This window comes from Netta rufina, assembly GCF_964035555.1.
Source record: "Netta rufina genome assembly, chromosome: 9".
NCBI classification, from domain to species: Eukaryota; Metazoa; Chordata; class Aves; order Anseriformes; family Anatidae; genus Netta; species Netta rufina.
The window spans coordinates 10,690,070-10,711,336 of record NC_140132.1 but is presented as its reverse complement, the minus strand read 5'-3'; the positions used below and the strand labels follow the sequence as shown (position 1 = coordinate 10,711,336).

At 52.2% G+C, this 21,267-nt stretch overlaps 1 protein-coding gene across 1 annotated transcript; it reads left to right on the top strand.

The window, feature by feature from the left end:
* Positions 1–2,065: 2,065 nt before the first annotated feature.
* On the top strand, positions 2,066–19,651 carry LOC311212445 (UPF0524 protein C3orf70; the record flags this gene model as incomplete). Its single annotated transcript, XM_084291817.1, has 2 exons — positions 2,066–2,237; positions 19,080–19,651. 2 exons carry the CDS (start codon positions 2,066–2,068, stop codon positions 19,634–19,636), a joined length of 729 nt encoding a protein of 242 aa, XP_084147943.1. The 3' UTR covers positions 19,637–19,651.
* Positions 19,652–21,267: the final 1,616 nt, after the last annotated feature.

The window sequence follows — 21,267 nt, the reverse complement described above, 5'->3', positions numbered from 1 at the left end:
GGCGTTTTGCAAAACAGTAAAGAATAGGAGTGCACCAAAGGAGAGAATTGCTTCGGCTTTGATCAGCGTCCCCTGCAGCACAGGGCCTTCAAAGAGAGGCAGAAAGCTCCCTGTGCTCAGAGCACCGTCTTGCAGCACGCAGGCGAATTGGATGGGGCGCCTGAGTCTCGGCAGAAACACCTACTCCCAGTTCTCTGACCCGCAGTTCACCTTCCTTGGCGGAATTGCTTTTCAACAGAAAGTAATCTTGCAGCCCGAGCTGGGGGTGAGAGCAGCTCTGGAGGAGAAGCAGTGGTGGTGAAGGAGGGCTTCGTGCCAGGAGCAGGAGAGGCAGTTCTTGCGCCTGGGGTCTCACGGGAGCTGAGCTGCATTTCCTGTTTGCTGCTGGCAGGCTCCAGGGAACACGAATTTTTAGGACGTTCTTCGCAAACCAGCAGGACAGTGCCAAAGAAGCACCTGGTTTTGCAATCAGTTTTTCCTCCGCTTGCAAACAGCTGTGCAAGGCCTTGAATGTTTGCTGAATTCAGTGGGATTTCAGCATAACAAAGGCAGCTAAGCCTTGAGGAGCGATTCAGAAAATTCACTTCCCAGTGCCATTAACCCTGGAGGCCCTGAAGATCAGCTGGCTCGTGAAGCACCCTCAGTCGCAGCGCCCAGTGCCCAGGAAGGCTCAGGGCTCCCAGCAGGGCACCCAACTCCAGCCCGGTTCGGCTGAATTTGACGGCCCCATCCCCGAGGCATGGCCTGAACCTCCCCGCCACCCGCAGCCAGCTCCGGTTTTGACTCAGCAGCCACAATCAGCCCTGGAAGGACGGCAGTGGAAACATTTTGTGACACTCCCCAGGACTGCAGGACGGGCAGCAGCGCCCAGGTAGGTGCTGGCTGCCTGTGTGCATTGCCCGAAGGCGCTGGGTGACCACAGGGAACATCCAAGCCCTCCCACTCTGGTGTCTTCGGGGAGAAGAGGGCTCTGCTCAGCAAGCCAGGGACCGTACTCACAAAGTCCCCAGGCAAGTCTGTGCCCAGTCACTGACCCATATTCCTCGATTTTCCCCGTAAACCGCACAGCTGGCACAGTGATACACGTGTGGCTTGGTGGTTCTCAAGCTCATTCTGTGGGCACGACGCAGACGCTTTGCTCAGCACATCTTCAGGAGGGCGCTCAGCACTGGGACGGCTCTGGGATCTGCCCCAAGGACGGCCCCGAAGGAGCCGTGTCCGAACGTTTTGGAGGACAAATGAGAGACAGGGAGCTGGTGGCACTGCGCAGTTGGGTGGCTGCGAGCAACAGCCTGACTTCTGCCCAAACAGGAGGCTGGCTTCAGCTCTGCTAGTGCTGACCGGGGGGACAATCAAAGCACAGTTAAAGTTCAGGCTTGACGGGGAGACAAGCCCACTGCTACACTCGGGAAGCCAAATATCGCGCTGTTAGAGGTGACACCCCCTCCAGCTTCAGCCCGGGGGTGCGCTTGTCGCAGGTACGGGCACGCGTTCGTACCTCCGACAGCCGAAATCGTGCCGTGGTCGTCTCACAAAATGGAAGGCAAAGTTTATCGGCGTTTACAGAACCACAGCATGCGCAGGCAGAAACACTTCCACCTGCCTGGGAGCACGGCGTGTGGGGAAGGAACCCGGGAGCACCCAACCCAACCCAACCCAACCCCGACCCCAGCCCCGACCCCGACCCCAACCCCAGCCGCAGCCGTGCCTGCCCCGGCCAGGACCGTCGGGGCGAGGCAGCACAGGGGCAGCCCCGGGACCGGGGGGAGACGAGAGGGGACCGGGGGTGACAGGGGGACACCGAGGGGACCCCGGGGCCACCCCGGGGCGGGCGGGTGGCCGCGGGGCGGGGCGGGGCGGAGCCGTCGGGGCTGGGGCTGGGGCCGGGCCCTGCCCGCGGCGCTGCCCCCGTGGCGCGGGCGGTCCCCGCTGCGGCTCGGCGCCTCCTGCTCCTCCTGCTGCTGCCGTGCGGCTGCTCCCCTCCTCTTCCTCCTCCTCCTCCACCTCCTCCTCCTCCTCCTCCTGGCCGCTGCGGCGCGGGGGCTGCGGGCGGAGCGGCGGCGCCATGAGCGGGGCGGCGGCGAAGAGCGAGAAGCTGGACGAGGCTCAGGCGCTGGCCCGCAGCTGCGCGGGCAGACCCGACTTTCAGCCCTGCGACGGGCTCTCGCTCTGCGCCACGCACAGCCACGGCCGCTGCTTCCGCCTGCACTGGTGCTGCCACCTGGGATGGTGCCACTGTGAGTGAGCGAGCGAGCCCGCGGCCCCAAAACGGCCCCAAAACCGAGGGGGCGAGGGGAGAGGGGGGGGGAGCGGCTCCGCGCTGCCCAGGGTGCTGCCGTCCTGACCCGTCCCGTCCCATCCCCTCCTGTCATTTCCCATCCCCTCCTGTCATTTCCCATCCCATCCCATCCCATCTCATCCCATCCCATCCCATCCCATCCCATCCCATCCCCTCCCCTCCCCTCCTGTCCTTTCCCATCCCACATCCCGTCCCGTCCCATCCCACTTCATCCTATCCTATCCCATCCCATTCCATCCTGTCCCCTCATATCCCATCCCGTCCCATCCTGTCCCCTCCTATCCCACATCCCGTCCCCTCCTATCCTATCCTATCCTATCCTATCCTATCCTATCCTATCCTATCCTATCCTATCCTATCCTATCCTATCCCATCCCATCCCATCCCATCCCATCCCATCCCTTCCCTTCCCTTCCCTTCCCTTCCCTTCCCATCCCCTCCTGCCCCTTCCCATATCCTATCCCATCCCATCCCCTCCTGTTCCATCCCCTCCTGTCCCTTCCCGTGCCATCCCATCCCATCCTGTCCCCTTGTGTCCCATCCCATCCCATCCCACCGGTCCCTTCCCAAGGAGCCGTGGCAGCAGCCGGGGGGCTGCCCAGAGGCCTGCTGCAGGCAACCCCGTGCCGTGGCCCCGCTGCCGGTGCTGAAGCATCAGGGAAAGCCTCTGCATGCTGCTTCGTCCTCCGGGGTTGTCCTTGTGGCTGGGGGCTTCCTTCCCATTCCTACGCTTTGCAATCCTGCTTATTCTTGCAGGAATGCGTGACTTAAAATGCTCTGAGTAGAGAAATAACCCCTGCAGGATACAGCAGATAGTTACTGCCTCAAAACGTAGTGCAGAGCCAACTCTGTCGGAAAGGTGCCCGACAACTTTGATGTCTGCCTTGGAGATACCGATGTGGGCAATCATGGCTGGGGCGGCCAAAGGCAGTTCAATGAATAATTAATCACATACATCCCTGACGAGCAGGCTTTCCAACCAGTTTGTCTGTCTGAGGTCAGAAAATGGTGATGGAGCTAGGGACTTGGCTCGTGTTGTGCCGTGGAGATCTTAAAGCTTGAAGGGACGGGGTTAGAGCTGAACCTCGGCGTGAGGGCTGCTGGGTGCTGCCGAGGATGTCCCTTGACTCCTGACACCCTGTTCTCCATTTCGGTCTGTCACTGCCTTTCTTTGTAATTTAAACTCCTACGTGGGTTTCCCATTCGTGCGGTTTTTGCAAATTTGGTTTAATGGAAAAAGGGTCTGCCTAAAAAGGCTCCTTTTATTTGGATGAGAGCTTGTGTTTGAATTAAATGCATGGATTAGGACTGTTCCCCTAATTTGGGGCTCATTTGAAAGCAGTTCGGAGCAGCTGTGTTTTGTCAGCACCCTGCAATGAGTGCTGTGTGGTGACAACTGGCTACGTGAGGAGGTGTCACAGTCGCCTGTTGCGCAGGGAAAGGGATGTCTCACGAGTGGCGTTTCGTCAGTGACACAAAGGCCCTCCAGTTACGACCTAGATGTATTTTTATTTTCCAGAATTGCTGTGACTTCAGTTATTTGAGCTCCTAAGCACTCCGTAGGACAAGATCAGAGCTCAAAATGGTGTTTGTAAACTGGAGATGTTGTCGGAAATCAGCAGGGATAGTCCTGGGATGGGGAAGTCAATCGCAGAGCTGGGAACACCTGGAGAAGTGACGTTGCAGAGAAGGATCTGGGGATTAAGATGGATCACAAACTGGATATGCGTCATCAGCAGGAGGCCTTTGTGGTAGAAAATCCAAAAACAGAACCCGAGCCTTCACTTCACTGGGGATGCATTAACAGGAACATTGCAAGCATGCAATTTAATTAGTCTCTTCAGCTCAGTAATGATGAAACCAGACTGATGGGTTTAGTTTTGAGCATTGCACTTCAAAAAAACTGTAGGAGAACTGGGGAGGTTCTGTAGGAGGTCACAGCGCTCGGCGCAGAAAATAGGATTTCCAGGGGGGTGCAAAAGCAAAGCCGTTGCTTGGGCTGTAAAAGCACCGAGGGAGGGAGAGGAGATGAGCTTTGCAAAGGATAAAGGGAAAGGAAGTTGTGTTCTAGTCCTTCTCCATGCAGACTTGGAAGATAACCAGTTATCACTTACCTGTGGCAAGGAAAGTTTAGGCTTGGTAGTAAAAAACATGTTAAAAAACAAGAGAAATGAAGCAGAGTGCTTCAGACAGTGAGGAGTCACATTCACTGGAGGCCTTTAGGGAGGGCTTAGACCAGTGTCTCCTGGAGTGACACAGAGCTGATTCCCTCCTGGAAGGACATCTTCTTGAGATGCCATCCAACCCTTAGCTTCCTTGTGGCAATCACAGGAACTAAAAATAACTGTAGCTTTTGTAAAAAGTACAAACTTTTTTCTTAATTTCTCCCTTTACGGCTAAGGAAACTTTCAGATGTGTTTGTCCTACAAAGCTGTCATTTTAAATGAAAGAAGTCACAAACTTCGTGTTCTTGGTTAATCTGAAAGCTAGGAACAAGAACGCTCCCTTCTTGCCCCCTTATTTCCTAATGCAAATGTCTGAGCTGAGGATCTCTTTGTATCCTGCTCTTGCAAAATGAGTGGAGTTGGACTTAAAAGGGGGTAAGAACGAGGCCTATAATGGAAGATGGTATAGAGGTCAGCGATGTAATTAAGCAGTGTTGGAAGTTATCTTCCATAAAGACAGTGCTGTAATACTGCCTCAGGAATCCTCAGAGGGCTCTTGAAAGTGCTGCGCTGTGACTCCTAAAAGCTGCACAGGGGTACAGGAATCCCAACGTCAATTAAAATGGCCCGTGCAGTGTTATTTTCCATTGGTGTCCATGGTCCTGGAGGATGTCAGCTCGATTGAAGTGCACCTGCACTGAAAAATGACACAAACTCACTGCCGCTCCAGGCAGTAGATTGCCTCCTCATGTGTATTCAGCATCACATCTGCTTACTTCAGTGACAGACACAATTCAGCGTTGCTGAGCCACTTGGCTATAGAAGTAATAATTGAGAAAGAACCTAGTCTGAATTCCCCAAAGCCATTTTTGGTGGCACGCTCTGCAGTAAGCACTCCCTTAGGCTTTCTCTTTACCTCTGATGTTTCCCTCCGTAAAATGGCAATAGTGGCTGGCAGGCAGGATTGCAGAGACTGGTCGGTATGTCCAAACATTTCCAAAACCCTCAGGTGCTGTGTCTGTGACTTCTGTGTCTGGGCCTGGCAGTTTATTTCAGATCACTGTCACTGTTTGGTGCTTGGTGGGGAGCAGGTTTCTGGGTGAGGGGGGAGCTGGCTCGCTAGTGGGCCAAATAAAACCTCTGTAAGCTCCTGGGGGGGGAGCACAGAGGGTGCAACGAGGGGCCCTGGAGGATGAGAGCACCTTGTAGCTGGCTGCAGCAGGCATTGTGATGCCCTCCCCGCTGGGGCCATGCAACAGGGAGGAAAGTGCTGCCCAAGGAGGATTTTTTTTTTTGGTTTAAAAAACGTCTGACCCACACTTGTCCTGTTACATGCTGCTCCTGCTTGCACCTTCCAGCCTGTGCACGTTCCCCTTGCCAGGGGGGCTCCCCCTGCTCCCCTTCTTCTGTCCCTCTGGCAGCCCTGTGGGATTTTGTTCATTAGCTGCAGGGTGAGAGCCTTAAATTGCTCAGTTTGTCCAAAAAGACGACACACAACAGAGGTAGGTGTGCGGCAAGGTGCTTGCCTTCCTTTCCTCGCCTCTGGGTTTCCACTGCGGGTCTGATTCGTGCTGGTGCTGTCTGCGATGCCCATCAGCAGGTTGCTGCCTGCATGGTGTCGCTGCTTCTGTCAGAAGGGGGCAGGTGCCAGGGGTTACCTCCGTCCTGACAGCTAGACTTGGGCTGTGGTTTCTCATCTCACTGCCTAAAAAGTAGCTCATCAGAGAAGGCATTGCACTCAGTAGGATTTCAGGATTGGCTTCGTTCCTGGACAGTGCAAAGATAGGGCATTCTGTTGTAACTCCTTTGCAAGGGTTGATTTTCCATCTGAACGTTTTGCAGTACGTTAAACACCTTGCAAAACTCTCAGTACGCTGTGTTGCAATTATCAAAAATCCGTCACGAATAACGCTTCCACAACACTCATTTCACAGCAGTCATATCAGCAGACAGGAACTGCTACCGTATATTAGTCTCTCTGTGGCTTATTATTTTACCCAGGTTCAGCATCCAAAAAGCAGACCTTTATTACTTAAAGCCTCTTGCATATCTCACACTGAAAAACTGATGCAGCAAATAAATTTTGTGTTCCGCCGCTTCTCCAGATCCAGCTGTTCTCGACGACTACAGGAAAGCAAACTGAGCACGGCTGAGAGCCGTGAGCCTCGTTTGGGTGGTCAGAAAGGAAAAACAGTCGCTGGGCTCAGACCTCTGAACAGATTGTGGGGGCAGTGTAGGTTTTCAGAGGTACAAATGCTCCCCTGCCCTTGCGCCCCGCGATGGCTCTCTGTGCTGTGGTGCACCTCACGTCCTTACGGGACCGCTGTGCCCCAAGCTGCGTCCTGACCTGGTGGGGTCTGCACCAGGTCAGGCAGCTTGGCAAGAAGCCCTGGCGTTCCTCAGCCAACAGGAGGAGATGGGCTTACGTGGCAGGTGGCATGCCAAGAAGGGCATATGTTTTCCGGGCAGCTCAGGGGGGAGGGCTCCCCTGATTTTGGCCGTGGCAGTGCACCCTGCGGGGACGAAGAAACCAAGCATACTTAAATCGTGTGCCTGGCTGCCCACAGTGACAGGGAGGCCAGGGGTTCTTGTTCTCAGAGCCAGCTGCATCGCTTCCTCATTGCCTGCTTGTGGGCACCTGGGGCTGCCATGGGGCTGACAAGCTGGCCGTGATTTGGGGTCTGTGTGCAGTCGTTCTTGCAGGGCAGCCAGAGGTGATGGTTGGTCTCCCACAGCTGCTGCCACGGAGCGAAGCCAGTCAGTACACTCACTGCACCTGGGAGTACTCTGAGCTTTGCTTCTGACAGCTTTCTCTGCTTGACACACTGGTGTTCTTACTTTACAACATTCTTAGCTAAAAACATTAATTTTCCACCCCGCAAAACTGCTCTTTTCTCCCACCGCTCCTGGCAGCGGACACATCCCGGCCCCGGGTGCTGGTCCTTGGCCCCGCTCTGCAGTGAGGCATGCAGTACGCAGGCAGCTGGGTGCTGCACACCAAGTGCACATCCCAAGTGCTATTTCCGTGGTGTCTCCCCCATCTCTGAAGTGACAGCAGCCGCCAGCAGGGCTCTGACAATCTTTGAAACCCGTGCAATTATTTAGACCCCAGCCTGCCTGTGAGAACTGTAAGCAGGGAATCAGCAAGGCAGCCTTTGTTTCCTGTAACAGAGCACTGGTAAGTGAGCTAAAGTGTCTATTGAAGGTTTTCAAGTGCACCGTGACAGAGCTTGTGGGTTTAAAGAGAATTGGCTCTGCCTGCCAGCCAGCTTCTGTTGATCTCTCCACATTTGGGAAGCAGCTACAGCCCTGGGGCGCTCTATGGCGCTGCATGTGCTGTAGGCCTCCAAAAGACTCGCTTTTCTTCTGGGGGGTTTCCTTTGCCTTGGTTTTGGTGGCTTGTGCGGGCATCAGGGTGACTGTGCCTCGTGTACCTGGCGGTGGGCTCTCCTCCAGCAGGCAGCGTGGGCCGGCCTGTCCTGGCCAGACACCACTGGGGGCGGCTTGAATCTTCAGTGGTGCTGTTCCACAGGACAAAACCCTGTCCTGAGGACTGACTTGGTGGGTAAATGTGGAAAAGGAGTTGTAACATGGTTGTGTTTTAAATTATGAGGCTGAATACTGAGGGTAGCTCGCACCTTTTAGCTGTGGAAGAGCTCTGCCTAAGGAGAACTGGAGCAGCTGGGCCAGGAACTCGGGGCTGGGGGTTCTGTGAGGAATGGCTTGTCTTGGCGGCAGAATGACTACAAAGCCCAGAAGAAATACCCACTTTTCTTTTGTGTTTGCTGTGAAAAGGATTTGAACATCCATCTGGTGTAAGTCTGTGTATCTGGACATAATGCTTGTGCACAAGCAAGGCACTGTGCTGAGCACCAGGCAAGGCTCGCCCAGAGGTGGATTTGTCAGCTTGTGCCGGGGAAACATGCTTAACGAGCGTTCGCTGCCTGTGGCTGTGCAACATCTTCTCCTCACCTGTATTCTGAAGACCTATGATATTCTGGCTTCATTTCGCTGAGCTGTACACAGCGAAAGAAGGAATGTCAGCTCAATGCAGCCTGATGTGTAACTCAAAGGGTAAGCGGCGCTCTGCCGGTTTTCACGGGTGCACCTTTCTGGCCCTGGATTGCTGTGGTTTGTTGCTGTGGTTTTAGTTATAATCCCCAAATCGCAGCGTGAATAGACTGTTAATGCTGTGTCTCAGGGAGAGAACCCAAACATGTAGATTTCATCAAACCCTGTGGAAACATCAGTGCCTTTGAAAGAACCTGCTGGCATTCATTTTGAAATCCTTGCTGGGATGCACAGTTATGTCTAGAGACGTGCCTGATCCTTTTTTATTATCATCATCATTACCAACAGAAACTCTTAACAGGAGTAGACCACGAGAAAAGCTTTGAATTCAAGTTACATGCACTAAGTACATCTTGCAGGACTAATTCTGTGCCTCATACAGGATCGAATAGAAATCGTTGCACTTCTTTCTCCAGAAGTCCTGACAAAAAGGAGCCTTGTGTACCAAACTGCTTTCTGCTAGCCAAAACCTCCTGGTTGCCATGCATGACAATGAGGCTGTGTTTCATAATCTGTCCGTCCATCTGAGGAGCATGATTCACAAAACATTATGTCTGCTTGCCCAAAACTCCGTGAGCTGCTGCAAAAAGCTGCTGAGAGCTGTGGATAAAGGAGATCTCTCTTCTGTAACTGCTTGAAGGGTTAACCTGCTGTTTTCATGAAGCTTGCTCAGGACCAGCCTGAAATGAGGAGGCTGCGGCTGTCTTATTCCAGAAGCAAGCAGCTTGGAGGGAGAATTCATTAATGTTTTGTCCCGTCAGCTGGCGTGGTTGGCAGTGAATTCAGGATGTTCCTGAAAGGGTTTGTGATGAAGGCTGAGCCTCTGCTCCTGCTCCGAGGTCCTCGTTCTGGGAAAACGCTCGAGGCACTTTTCTCACTGCAGAGTAACAGCTCACAGATGAAATGTGTGCTGGAGCTCCAGTGCCCCTGGCAAACGTGCGGCTTCCTTCCTGGACTCTGCAAGTGAGGAAGTCGATTTTCCTGTTTGATTCTGTGAGCATATTTAATTCGGGTGTCTAAATGCAAAAGTGTACGGCTCCGGTGCCCTCTAACGTGCTACTTTTACTCCTGTGGTTGCTGATGGATGTTTCATGTATCTTCACTACAGCCCGTGGTCATATCCTCGCATTGCCCTATACCTGAATCACGAGATTGTCATCTTCATGGTTCCTGTCCTGCAGGTCTGCAGAGCTGAGCTTGTGCTCAGGTTTGCTGGGAGCACTGACGAGTGCTTTCAGGTGCTTGGCACAGGACCCTGAGTCCCCTGGCAGCACCTGGGTGCTCATCAGGAGCACGTCCGTTCTCCCTCTGCATGTGGTGATGAAGCCAGCAGAGCCGGGCTCGTACAGAATGGGCATCTTGGGGTGTTTTTCTGCAATGCCTCGCAATTTACCCAAAGCTGCCTTACACCTCGTGAGTCACTTCAAGCCTTGTTAACTTCGTTCTGCACATTGGTAAGTCTATGCTGGGAATTTTTGTCTCTGTAAAGGACAAGATCTGAAATGCTTCGCTCACGTTCTGAGATGCTCCGAGTGAGAGCTGTGACAGTGTGGGCTTAGCCGTTGGTGGATGGCATCAGCTCAGAGTAATGCAGAAAGCTGGTTGGTGGTAGGTTGGCATCCAGGTAGTCTGTCTCTCCCTCTGTGTATAGAAAGTGACCCTGTTTCAGTGTGCTGCGGTTTTTACTCCAGCACCTGTGTGAATGTATCTGTCCATAAGATACGGAGCATGTTTTCAGAATGCCTTGCATTCTCCCAGGAAGCAATTTTTGGGTAGTGCCCGATCACAGAATTCAAGAAGTGCAGTTGCTGCAGTTGAGAGACGTTTTTGCCAGTAGTTCAGTACATTCACATCGATGGGGGTCAGAGACCTACTGGAAAAGTAAAGTCTGATCGCTTGGCAACTGTACCTTGTTTTTAATATACTCAGACTTTAATTTAAGCAACGTAACAGTTGGAATTTATATATAACCTGTGTTGTAAAACAGTTTTAACAGGAGCATGCATTTGTATTCCTGTTCTCACCGGTGGCTGCAGAGCTCGGGAGCCCACACACGTGTTGGTAGAAGCGCTGCTTTACTTGGCTGCTCGCACCCGGCCCCGCAGCGTGGTCACAGCAGCTCTGCCGCCTGCCCTCGTGCACGATGCCCACACCGGAGCACACCTGCGGCCATCTCAACCATCAAGCTGGGCTGCTTCGTGCTTCTTGCTGTGTGGTTGCCAGCAGTGGTGGGATTTTGGGGCCTTTGCTGCCTTGGAGCCGTATTTTAGGTGCCTGCGCTTCACTTGGGGAGTGCTGCTTGTCCCTGCTGAGGGGCTCAGACACTGCCAGCTTGCACTAATGGGCTCCTGCAGCCCTCTTGCGTGAGGAGACCCCTTTTTCCTTGCTTTTCCTGCCTTCTGCCTCTAGACCTGCCGTGGCACGGTGGGACGCTGTGCAACCTGCTGGCACTCTTCCTCCTCCAGTACCTGGTGCTTCGTATCCTCCTGCAGAGATCTCAAACCCCTCTGAGGGAGGGGTCAGCACCAGTACCCATGCGCCTCAGCTCTGTTCGGTGGCATATTTTGGGTGTAAGTAGGGAGAGTAGAGTGTTAAACACTTCAGAAATGGGTTTTGTAGAGCCTTGTAACAGAAATACAAAGATTGGGATGAGCAAAGTATGAATGGAAACGTGAGCAGGTCACCAGAAGAACCAACAGAATGGGGTCAGAAGGGTGGCCTGTGTCAGTCGTAGGGCCGCGCTCCCCAGCCATGAAGCTGATGAACGTGCTGTTTGTTGAGCCCAGAAGGCCGGCCCTCTGCCAGGCCCCGGCACAGATGACTTGTCAGCAGGAGACGCGTGCTCTGACACCAGGAAGGCAGCAGCACAGGTACAGCACAACACATATGCTGTTGTTTCTCCTGTCAACCCACCAGGAAAAAGGACTGTGGCCATAAAGACTCATCTATGCCAAGCAGCAGCTATTCCGAGCTCCAAAGAACAGGCTCCTGCCTCAGCTCTGCCGTGGGGGCAGAGCGCCTGGCCCTTTGGAGAGGACCTGCCCTTCAAGGACCATCGAGCTGCTCTGTTTGCTTAAGAATTCGCAGGGAAGTGTTCCCATCTCGCACAGGAGCCCACGGTCGCACCACCTGCAGGGTGTGCTCTGCCCCTGGAGGGCAGGTACTTGTGTCCCCACTGCCTGTGCCTTCACTCTCCGTAGGTAGCACCTGACACCGAGCCGTGGTTATCCTTCTCTGTTACCATATCAGCACGCTGGCTGTCTGCGTGGAAGTGATGGGATGCTGAATCTCGAGCAGATGGTACACAGGGATGGTTTTGTAAAATAAATATTTAACACTAAGGCATTTTTTTGCTATTTTCTGTGCTGAATTTAACAAATATCTAGCATAAGTTGGAGGGATAACATTTTTCAGGGAAGTGCAAAACATGGCTGCTCTCCTCTTTGCAGAGCAGCTGCACGAAGGGATGGTGGAAGGCAAATGCTGGGTTCAGAGCTCAGATCCTGACTGCCAGCGCTCAGCTGCTGTGCTCGCGGCCAGCTGTGCTCGTGCAGGTAACGAGAGGGACTGCAGCACCTGGGATGCTGTGTCTGCGTCTTCCTAAGCCACCGTGTGCCAGGCTGTGGGTAGCAGTACCTGTGATGAACACAGCCCTTGCCATGTTACTTCTGGACCACACATGTGCTGTGCCTTGTTGGGTTCCCTTGTAACAGGCAGTAAGCAAATGTGGCCCCTTTATGAGGGCTGATAGCTGCACGAAGCATTCCTAAATCCTCCAGTGTTGCTTTTTCCTTAAGGCTGGTAAATCCGTACAAGGAACGAGAGGAAAGAGCAGGGATGGTAGCACGAAGCTCTGGGTCTGTTTGCATTTGAGTTACTTGCTATTAGTGGAAGCATGCAGAAAATCCTGAAAGACTCACAGCATGGAAGATCATGATCCTTCTTTGTATTTAAAACAAATCAAGACCAAAGGGCATTAGCATACACGTTATGAGGAAGAAAAACTTTCTTATTTTCCCCTTTCTCAGATTTCTGTGAAAAGCTCACGGCTCATCAAGTCAAGGGCTGTCACAGCTGTCTCTCACTATACAGCAATCAGAGGGAACACCTCTGCTTCATATGAGAAGAAAATTGGCAACTGTACGAGATTGCTGCTGGGGAGCCACTAAAGAAATAGCACCAGGCTGGTTCCTTCCTGTGCCTGGCTGAGATAGGGAGCGGGACAGACGTGTTGGTGCTCTGGTGCAGCTGTGTCTGGGAGAAGAGGCTGCTTGCCCTGCTGCTTGGGGGACACACGGCTGGGAGGGCAGAGCCTGCTGACGCTGCCCAGTGTACTTACAGGCTGCCACGGGCCTGCTGCGACCTCTTCCACGGTGGTGCTGGGGTAACTGGTGTTCCTTTGGGGTGCTGGGGTAACCGCTGCTCCTCTGCAGAATTATTCCTCTGTGTCTTCTGCGATCCCTTACTGTGCCTGCCATTTATACCAGGAGTACTGGGAGCGCAGTGCTTGCTCTGTTTGCATTTGCCAAAGTAGAAATTTGTTTGAACAACCTCTGCATGCTTTGCAAATTTGCTTGGAAGAAGTGCAAGGCAAGAGTATCACTTGTGTTAAGGCGTTCCCTAGCTTTACATAAGAGGAGGCTTCAACGTTGACAAACATTTTAGTCGTGCTTCATTGCAGCCACCGACGGCACAGTTCAGCTCTGCTTCAGCTGGTACTGTAAAGCTGACAGTGCCTCAGTGTCCTGAAATCTTCTTCTCCCCTGGTGGCTCATTCCCTGGCTCACGTTCCTGACACCTGCCATGGTGTTAGGTAAGATACGACAGTGGCAGTGCTGCATGTGTCAGCCTTCAGGCTGACTTTGCAACCCAAGCTTGCTGCCGCTGTTACGCCAGTGTAGCAGCATCAAGCAAAAGCTTCAGACCCAAACCAGCCGCTCTCCACTGGTACCCACAGTGCTCACCCCTACTGCAGGAGCACACAGCTGCCACGGCATCAGCCTCTCTGAATCGTGCACCATGTCCAAAGGCAGTGAAATCTGCTTTGCAGCCAGAGCCCGTTCTCCTCCAGCACCCCTCAGCTTCGTGCTTTCACCACGGCGCTCAGCCAGCTCAGGGTCACGGGAGAAGTTCCTGAGCTGCACCGGTTGAACTGAGCCAGGCTTTTTTAGTTAGCATACAATTGGCAGTGCGTCACTAATCCTGCAGATTTGGGGAGAGGAGGTGAACTGGCAGGTGTAGAAATCTTTGTCCAAGCAGCTGCAAGAGAAAGCATACATATGAAAAAAGCTTTTGTTTTGGTTAAAATATGTCTAAACGTCTTGCATGCAAACAGCTGTTTGCTACCCCATAGGTATTGCTGATTTAGATGTGCGAAACCCACAACAGAAGGTCCAGAACCATCTTTTATCGTCTTTCTGAAGTGTGGTACGTTTCATGTTGCTGTTTATAAGGAAAAATCCTTTGAGGTAGCATTTTGAGAGGATGAGGGTGGGGGCTTTGTTATGAGAAACCCTGCTGCTGAAAGGTGAAGTTTTCATTTCTTTTTTACCACGCCAAGCACATCGGTGTCAGAGGTAAACTAGAATGCTGGGACGAAGCGAAGTGGAGAATTAAGTGTTTAAGCAGCACCTCTGCTTATTTCATGGTTAAGTTATTTTGTATTAGCCACGGAAATTACTGCTGTGTCTGTTCGGTAAAGATGCATGTCGACTGCTCAATTAGCAAAAAAACAGAAAGAAATGACCTCATGGCTTACTTCTAAAAGCTTTTATTTATTTTTTATATTCAGGAGACACCATAATACAGCTTCCAATCAATCAACCGCATCGCTCTGGTAATCAATACCACAAAGAGACTTTATGTACATGGATGTCTACTTTGTGGGGATAAAGTGTTTCCCAAGCGGGACGAGTCTGTTTGCTTGAGCTCTGTGCCCCACACCAGGGCTTGCAGCTCCGCTGGCCCCTGCCATAACCAGCTCCTGATGGCCTCTGGGGGTTAATTCTCTGGGGGATTTGGCTTTTAGGCTTTCACAAGGGTTGGCTGAATAATGAAGCAATGGAAAAACAATCACTCCTTGCAGTTGTGCACAACCCGGTGTGTGATTAGCAGCAGACAAAGGCGCAGTGTTCACACAGAGCGATGCTCGGTGAGCCTGGAGCCGCAGGACGCCGAGCACAGCCGACGTACCTGCTTCCCTGGGCTCTCAGCTGTCTTGCATTTCGTACCATCCATCGACATACGGCTGGCATGGATAACTGAGACTTACCATGAAAGCAATCCTGGCACTCCTGGCTTCATGCATTTCCTGTTCAACACCCGGGACACAAACCCAGTGCTGTTTTCCGTAGCCCTTGTGCCGCACTGGCAGAACGCAGAGCTGGAGCTGCAGCGTTTGCTCTGCAGCAGCCTTACAGTGCTCAGGGTCTTCCCAAACCTCCGCAACTGCAGCAAGCTGCTTGTCACAGAACTTAGAGTTGGATTTTTTTGGACAAAAACCCTCGCGTGCACCATGTGCGGTATTTTTCCTTCACTGAAATGCTGTCTTCTGCGTGGGCAGGAGTGGCAACTGACCCAGGAAACAACTCGCGATGCGGTGTCTGGTCTGGCATCTGTATTTGTGCAAAACACTGTAATTTACAGGAACATTCATCAGCAGAGCTCAATTCAGAGTTCTCCAACTGACTTGGTGGAAATAAAGCTGCAATAAATTACGTGCTAGAGCACTAAAAGGAATGTGTCGGAATAGGTGCTCGAAATACTATTTTATCATGGATTTTTGCCAGCTGCTTAAAGTCAGCAAAAACATTTCTGCTTATTTCAGGGTGGCTTTTACCAGACCATAAAAGAAGGTGGGACTTGTGCTTTGGGGGTAATTTGCTGTAACAAAAAAAAAAAAAAAAAGACACTGCTGCCAATCTTGCAAGCTGTAGTGGGTGGGCGATCTTATTTTTAAATTTCTGCATAAATTTTTCATAGCATCCGCATCGTGGTTGATGCATTTACATGCATTATGTAGGGTAGGGAGCTATAAGCGATGCTATTACCACAGCCCTGGCCATGATCCACTCTGACAGCTCCAGCTGTGAGTACCAGCACCTTTTAACAGAGGTAACTGATCACGTTCATAAAAGAGAGGTTTCGTCTAAAATAAACAGGCTTGGCCCTAAAATCCACTGGAACTTAATAACAAATTCATAACAGAATCCTGAAGAAACGCAGAAAATCAGTTTATGTGGAAAATTTTCTTTTTCCCATTAGGTGATTTCTGCCTTTCCCTGGCAGCACTTGTCCTTGGACGGCGAGGAAATGTTTCCAGCCAAGGTCAGGTCACACCAACGGGCTTGAAATCCTCTGCTAACAGACTAGCTGCTGCTTTCTTCTACCCTGAAATTAGTGCCAGCGTGGCAGTTTTGAAGCACGCGGCGAATCGCCCCGCGCTGTTGTGCAGCTCTGACAGGCAGCCACACACCCAGGAGCGCCTCGGCTCCCCGACCTCTCCTCCTGCCAGTGCTTTTCAGCCTGGCTTCGAACAGAGCCGAAGCGTGACCATAGCCAGGGCCTCGCATTGCCACACACTTGTGATTGGGTTTCTGTTTTCCAAAACCCAGCAGAGGCTACAGCTATAAGCCCTGCCCGGGGGGTTGAAGTGCTGCAGTTACCAGACACCAGCTTGGCTGGGAAAATCCAAATTTCTGCTTCTGTGACAAGCGGCGAGAGACAGCACAGGGCATGCACACAAGTCCTCCACCTAACACGGTTTGTCAGTGAGCTTCTTCCTTGACCATCTTCCTTAAAGGAAAAGGAGTAAAATTGGATGGATCTTCGATTTCCTTTAATGCCGTGCTTGTGAGCTGCCGTGGCTTAAGTGCTCTGCTTTTCCTCCCCCAGCCCCTCTGGCAGCACGTGGCAGCAGTGCTGAGCGGACAGTCAGAGCCTTGCACTGAAACCCTTATTCTTCATCCCACTGCGATCTTTATCAGAGCCATCCTTGGACACTTCAAGCAGAATTGAGGCAAAAGAAGAGTTGAGACTTTTTTTTCTCCAGTGGTGTGTCTTACCCTTGGCTGCTAATGGAAGGGAACAGGAGCCCATGCAGAAGCGGCCCAAATACCTGCCTCAGTACAGCCTCGTGGTTTCGGGCAAGGGTTCGCTGGTCCCACGCAGGCTGCGTTTCAGTTCTGTGAGCTGAATTTGTTGGCCACCAATCCAGCCAGCAGCATGCTCAGCGGTCATTTCATTGGGTTGCTTTGCAAGACAGGAGCGCGTTTAATGTTCACTGATTTGAAAAAAATATTTCCAGAGCAGAACGGCGGGCAGGAAGGCACAGGCTGCTGTGAGGTGGGGAGGGCAAGGCCTGCCCGGCCACCCCGGCGCCGTTGTACTGTGCAGGGGCTGAGGAGGGCCCAGGAGGCTGCAGCCCCAGCAGCTGCCAGAACAGCAACGTCCGTGCTGCTGCTGCAGCCAGCTCTGGAGGAGAAATGCTCTGTTCTGCCTCGGTTGATGCCTTCAGTGCTTTGGTGCTTGCCCTGAAGTCCTCTGAGACACAGCGAGCTTAGACCACACTGCTACAAAGATGGCAGGAGGAGAGGACGGCTGTGTGTTTCCTAACTGCCATCCAGCCACAATCAAGTAGGAGAAAAAAATGCCGTTTTATTCTCACAGAGCTTTTCTAGCAGCTCTGTTAACAATTATCATTCCGCAGATCCTAGGAGAAAGCTGCTTGATGAGGTATTCAAGTGAAGCTGGTCAAATCTATTCACAAAATGTTCTCTTCCCCGGCCCACTTACTGCAGCGCTCTCGCTGCTTTCTGCCCGGCTGCTGGCTGTTCCCTCTGGCTGCACGACAAGGGGGGTTTCTTTTCAGCACGGTTGGTGCTCGTTCCTCTGAGCCCACTTTCTGCCTTGCTGGCCGCGCGTTGTGCCTCTCCCACACCCCTCTTTGGGGTCTTTCCTCCGACGCTAGGGGTTCGGGAGCCCCAGCCCTGGGGCGCAGGCTGCTTTCCAGCAGGCTGTCCCCCTTCCAGTACCAACAGGCACAGCAGGGTGGGAAGAGCCTTCTCCAGCGCTCGAGGTTTCCCCTGGTGACGTACCGGAGCCTGGCTGGCAGCGCACAGCTTGTGTGTGGGCCCTGGCTCGCTGGGGCTGGCAGAGCGACAGCTACAGCCAGGAGCTGGGATCCTTTCGCCCAGCCCAGTGCCACGCTGGCTGAGAGCTCGGTGCAGTCAGCGCTGGTCGTGTGGCTGGGAAGGGTTCCCGGGCTGAGGACAGGCTTCCTTACCAGGCAAGCATGGCAGAGCGAGCCCTCCTCTCCTGTCCCCTCCTCGCCTGTTGCTGGTCCAGGCTGTGCTCAGCTGCCCCGAGCAGAAACACACAGTCACCGCTCCGAATTTCCAAAGCGACAGCTAATGCAGGAGGAAAGGCTGCACCACCTCTGAGCCAACAGAAACACGCAGGGCAGGCAGAGGCATCGCCTCGTCCCAGCACAGCCAGGCCTTTGGTGCCTTTCTGCTCCTTACCCAGAGAGCTTCGAGCATCAGAGCAGCCCCTCGTTGCTTTGATACTTTCTTGGCCTTTGTAAAGGAGTATTTGTGATATTTGTAACTCCTGCATCAAAACTCTGCTGAGAGTCCCACTACTTGCAAGTCTTATGGAAACGTGTGCTTTCATAGCGTATGAGCCCCCTGGGGAGGCATGAATCTTGCAGAGGCTTCATGCAAATAAAATGCAGCATTTCACAGTCTTGGCGTAGCCTCAGGTTTCTCAGTTTTTCCTAACAAAGTACTGATTTTCTGCTCTCTTATTTGTTTCTTTTGGTAGAGAATTTCAGTTGTGCTCTTCAGTTCACACTTGGTTCTGCTCTACATAGCCAACATAATCCTGTTTTTCTTATTATTTAACCAGATAATCAAAATGTTAAAGGCATTTCTATGGCATGGGAATTCCCTTATTTTCTGCCTTAATATTCCAGTTGTCATCACGTCTGAGTGCTCTGGTTTGTAACATAGAAAATCACACGTTAGCACTCAGAAAGAAAGAACGTGGAAGTGCATACAAGGAGACTCATCGTTAAGAGTAATAATAAAATCTAAAACGTAGATCATTGTAGCAAAGATGTCTGGTGAAACTGCTCTGCATTTGGTGGGGGGAAGAAAAAGCATCTTCTGGGCATCTGTGCAATTTTTTTTCCCCTAGAAAGGGGTGCAGGCAGAGCTGCTGTCTGCCCCACTTCTCAGCCAGGGAGCTGGGTCCCTGGAGTCAATTTTGTCAAGTTAGTGACTTCCTACAGACGTCTTGGGAGCAGTGAGAGGGAGAGCAGCAGGACCAAGGCTAGAGAAGCCGTGCTTAGCACAATATTAAGCATCAGAGACCTTGCACCAGGAGAGAACTAAAAAAAACCACCTTGAAGCCACTAAAACAGCAGCTGCTGACTGCCAGGAGCTGCAGGTTATTACTGACTGCCAAAGGCAGGCAGCACCTGATCGGCTTCTTTCTAACTTAAAGCTAAGTCTTTACATGCTGCTCTTCTGCCTTCCCCGCAGGTAAATACGTCTATCAGCCCATGACACCCGTGGAGCAGCTTCCCAGCACCGAGATCCCTGTTCGCCCTCGGGAGGCCACGAACACGATCCAGATCGCCGTTTCGCTCACCGAGCACTTCCTGAAGTTCGCGCCTGTCTTCCAGCCCCCGCTGCCCCCCGCCTCCCCACAGTTCTGCACGATCGCAGACCTCTTCATTGACAATTACCGCGTGAAATGCATCAACGGGAAGATGTGCTATGTGCAGAGGCAGCCTCCCCCCGTGCCCCACAAGACAAAGGCCGAGGAAGTCTCTGTCCGCAATGCCTTACTCACAAAAGAGAGCAATACACCAAAAACAGATCACTGCTCGTCCCCTTCCAGCTCGGAGGACTCCGGGATCAACGCGGTGGGGGTTCACTACATGGAGTCGTGCGATGAGGACACGGAGGGGGTGGCCGAGCTAAGTTCAGAAGAAGATTACAGCCCGGATAGCAGCTGGGAACCAGATGAATGCCCACTCTTGTCGCCCTCACAGTGTGAAATGGAAGTGATTGAGACTATAGAAACCACTGTGTGATCCGACAAGGTGGTATCAGATCAGTCCAGTTCCCACTCAGTAACGTTGCTTTTGTAGTATTTATATTTTGTTGTTTTTGTTGTTTTTTTTTTCTGACAATCCCTTTTTTCCAGTGCACTTGATATTTCAGATCCCTGATGGGAGCGCGGCCGCGGGACTTGCATAGTGGTGAACTAGCAGCAGCCTGAGCAATTTTAACGTGTTCTCAGCCTGATCAGACCTCCCATGTCTGCACATAAGGTAGCGATAAATCCTAAGACTCTTATCGCTGAAAAAGGCCTTTTTCTTGGTCTGGGTTACATCCTATGTTACTTCTCGTATGAGGACATGCTGCTTGAGATGTTTGCAGCTGTCAGGATGTTTGCAGTGGGCCTTCAAAGCACAGAGGGTGAGCTGGTGCAGCACGCCTGTGAGCAGCGAAACCAAGTTGTCCTTATTCTTTCTTATAGAGGGTGCGAGGTGCAGCAACAGGAGGCTCGTTCTGCCTCTGTCTGGCCTCCCGCAGTGCCCGTCCTTTTCTCTAGTGTTGGTGCGACCCTCCCCGAACGCGTTGGCACCACTCTTCCAGTGGGTTGGTATGGCAGGCTAGAGAACGCACAAAGTGCCTCCAACTTTTCTCCAGGCTATGCACCGAGCATCTGCTGAGTTAGGTCAGGCTCTGAAATCTCCTGAAAAGGCAACTGTTGCTTCCGAGGCCAAGCAGTTGCCCGGATCCCTTCTCCGCGTGGATCTCTGGCAGGGGAGCTGGCTCTTGCAGCTCAGCAGGAGGGGGAGCAGGCAGGAAGCACAGCAGTCTCACCAATACCATTCCAGACCGGGTGTAAAACGACAGGTGAAGGGAAGCGACTACCTCCAAACACGCAAAATCCACCCTCAGCTTTGCCTGCTGCTTCCTCCTGTGCTGGTGGTGCCGGACACGTGCACTCAGGACCAAAAGGCCTCAGGGCCTGCATTTGCCTGAAGAAAAACAAAGCTTAAAACACAAAATCCTTCAGCCACACCACTGTGTTGGCAGAGCTTGGGGACAGCACGGAGGTGCCCGTGAGGTGGCCCAGGCACGCGTAGCGCGTGTGCTTGTCCAGACGCAGCCACGGCCACTGATGCTGAGCAAGGAAGCTTCGGCTCACTCTCCTCTGCACCCAGTTCAAGAGCAGGTTTTAAAGTTTTGCTCGCATAGCTGGTGAGAAAGAGCTGTTCTGCTGGTGGTTTTGTTTCAGCCCTCCTTAACGGAACAAAAATACCTTTCTCAGAAGATTTCAGTCAGCTTGAATCAGTTGGAGTCAGTAATAACTGTTTTCAACAGCGTTACTGGATTTCGTTGTGTACTTGCTGTTTACGTTTCAAAAGTCATCGGTGAATATAAGGCTGTATAAACGTGTACAGTTTAGTGATTGATACTAGATTATAGTCCGTGTTATAGGATGGCTCATCTCTCACTGTATCCTGACAATGTATTACTAATTTTATACACTTTGTAATCAGTATCTTTAGAAAACGTTTAGGCAACAGTGTGTGTATGTGCACATGCGCGTGCTAGGAGTTTACCATAAATGGTTATAAAGTAATACTGTACTTTTTAGACTAACACTTTCAGACAAAAAATAATAGGTTTTATAGTTTTGATGAATTAT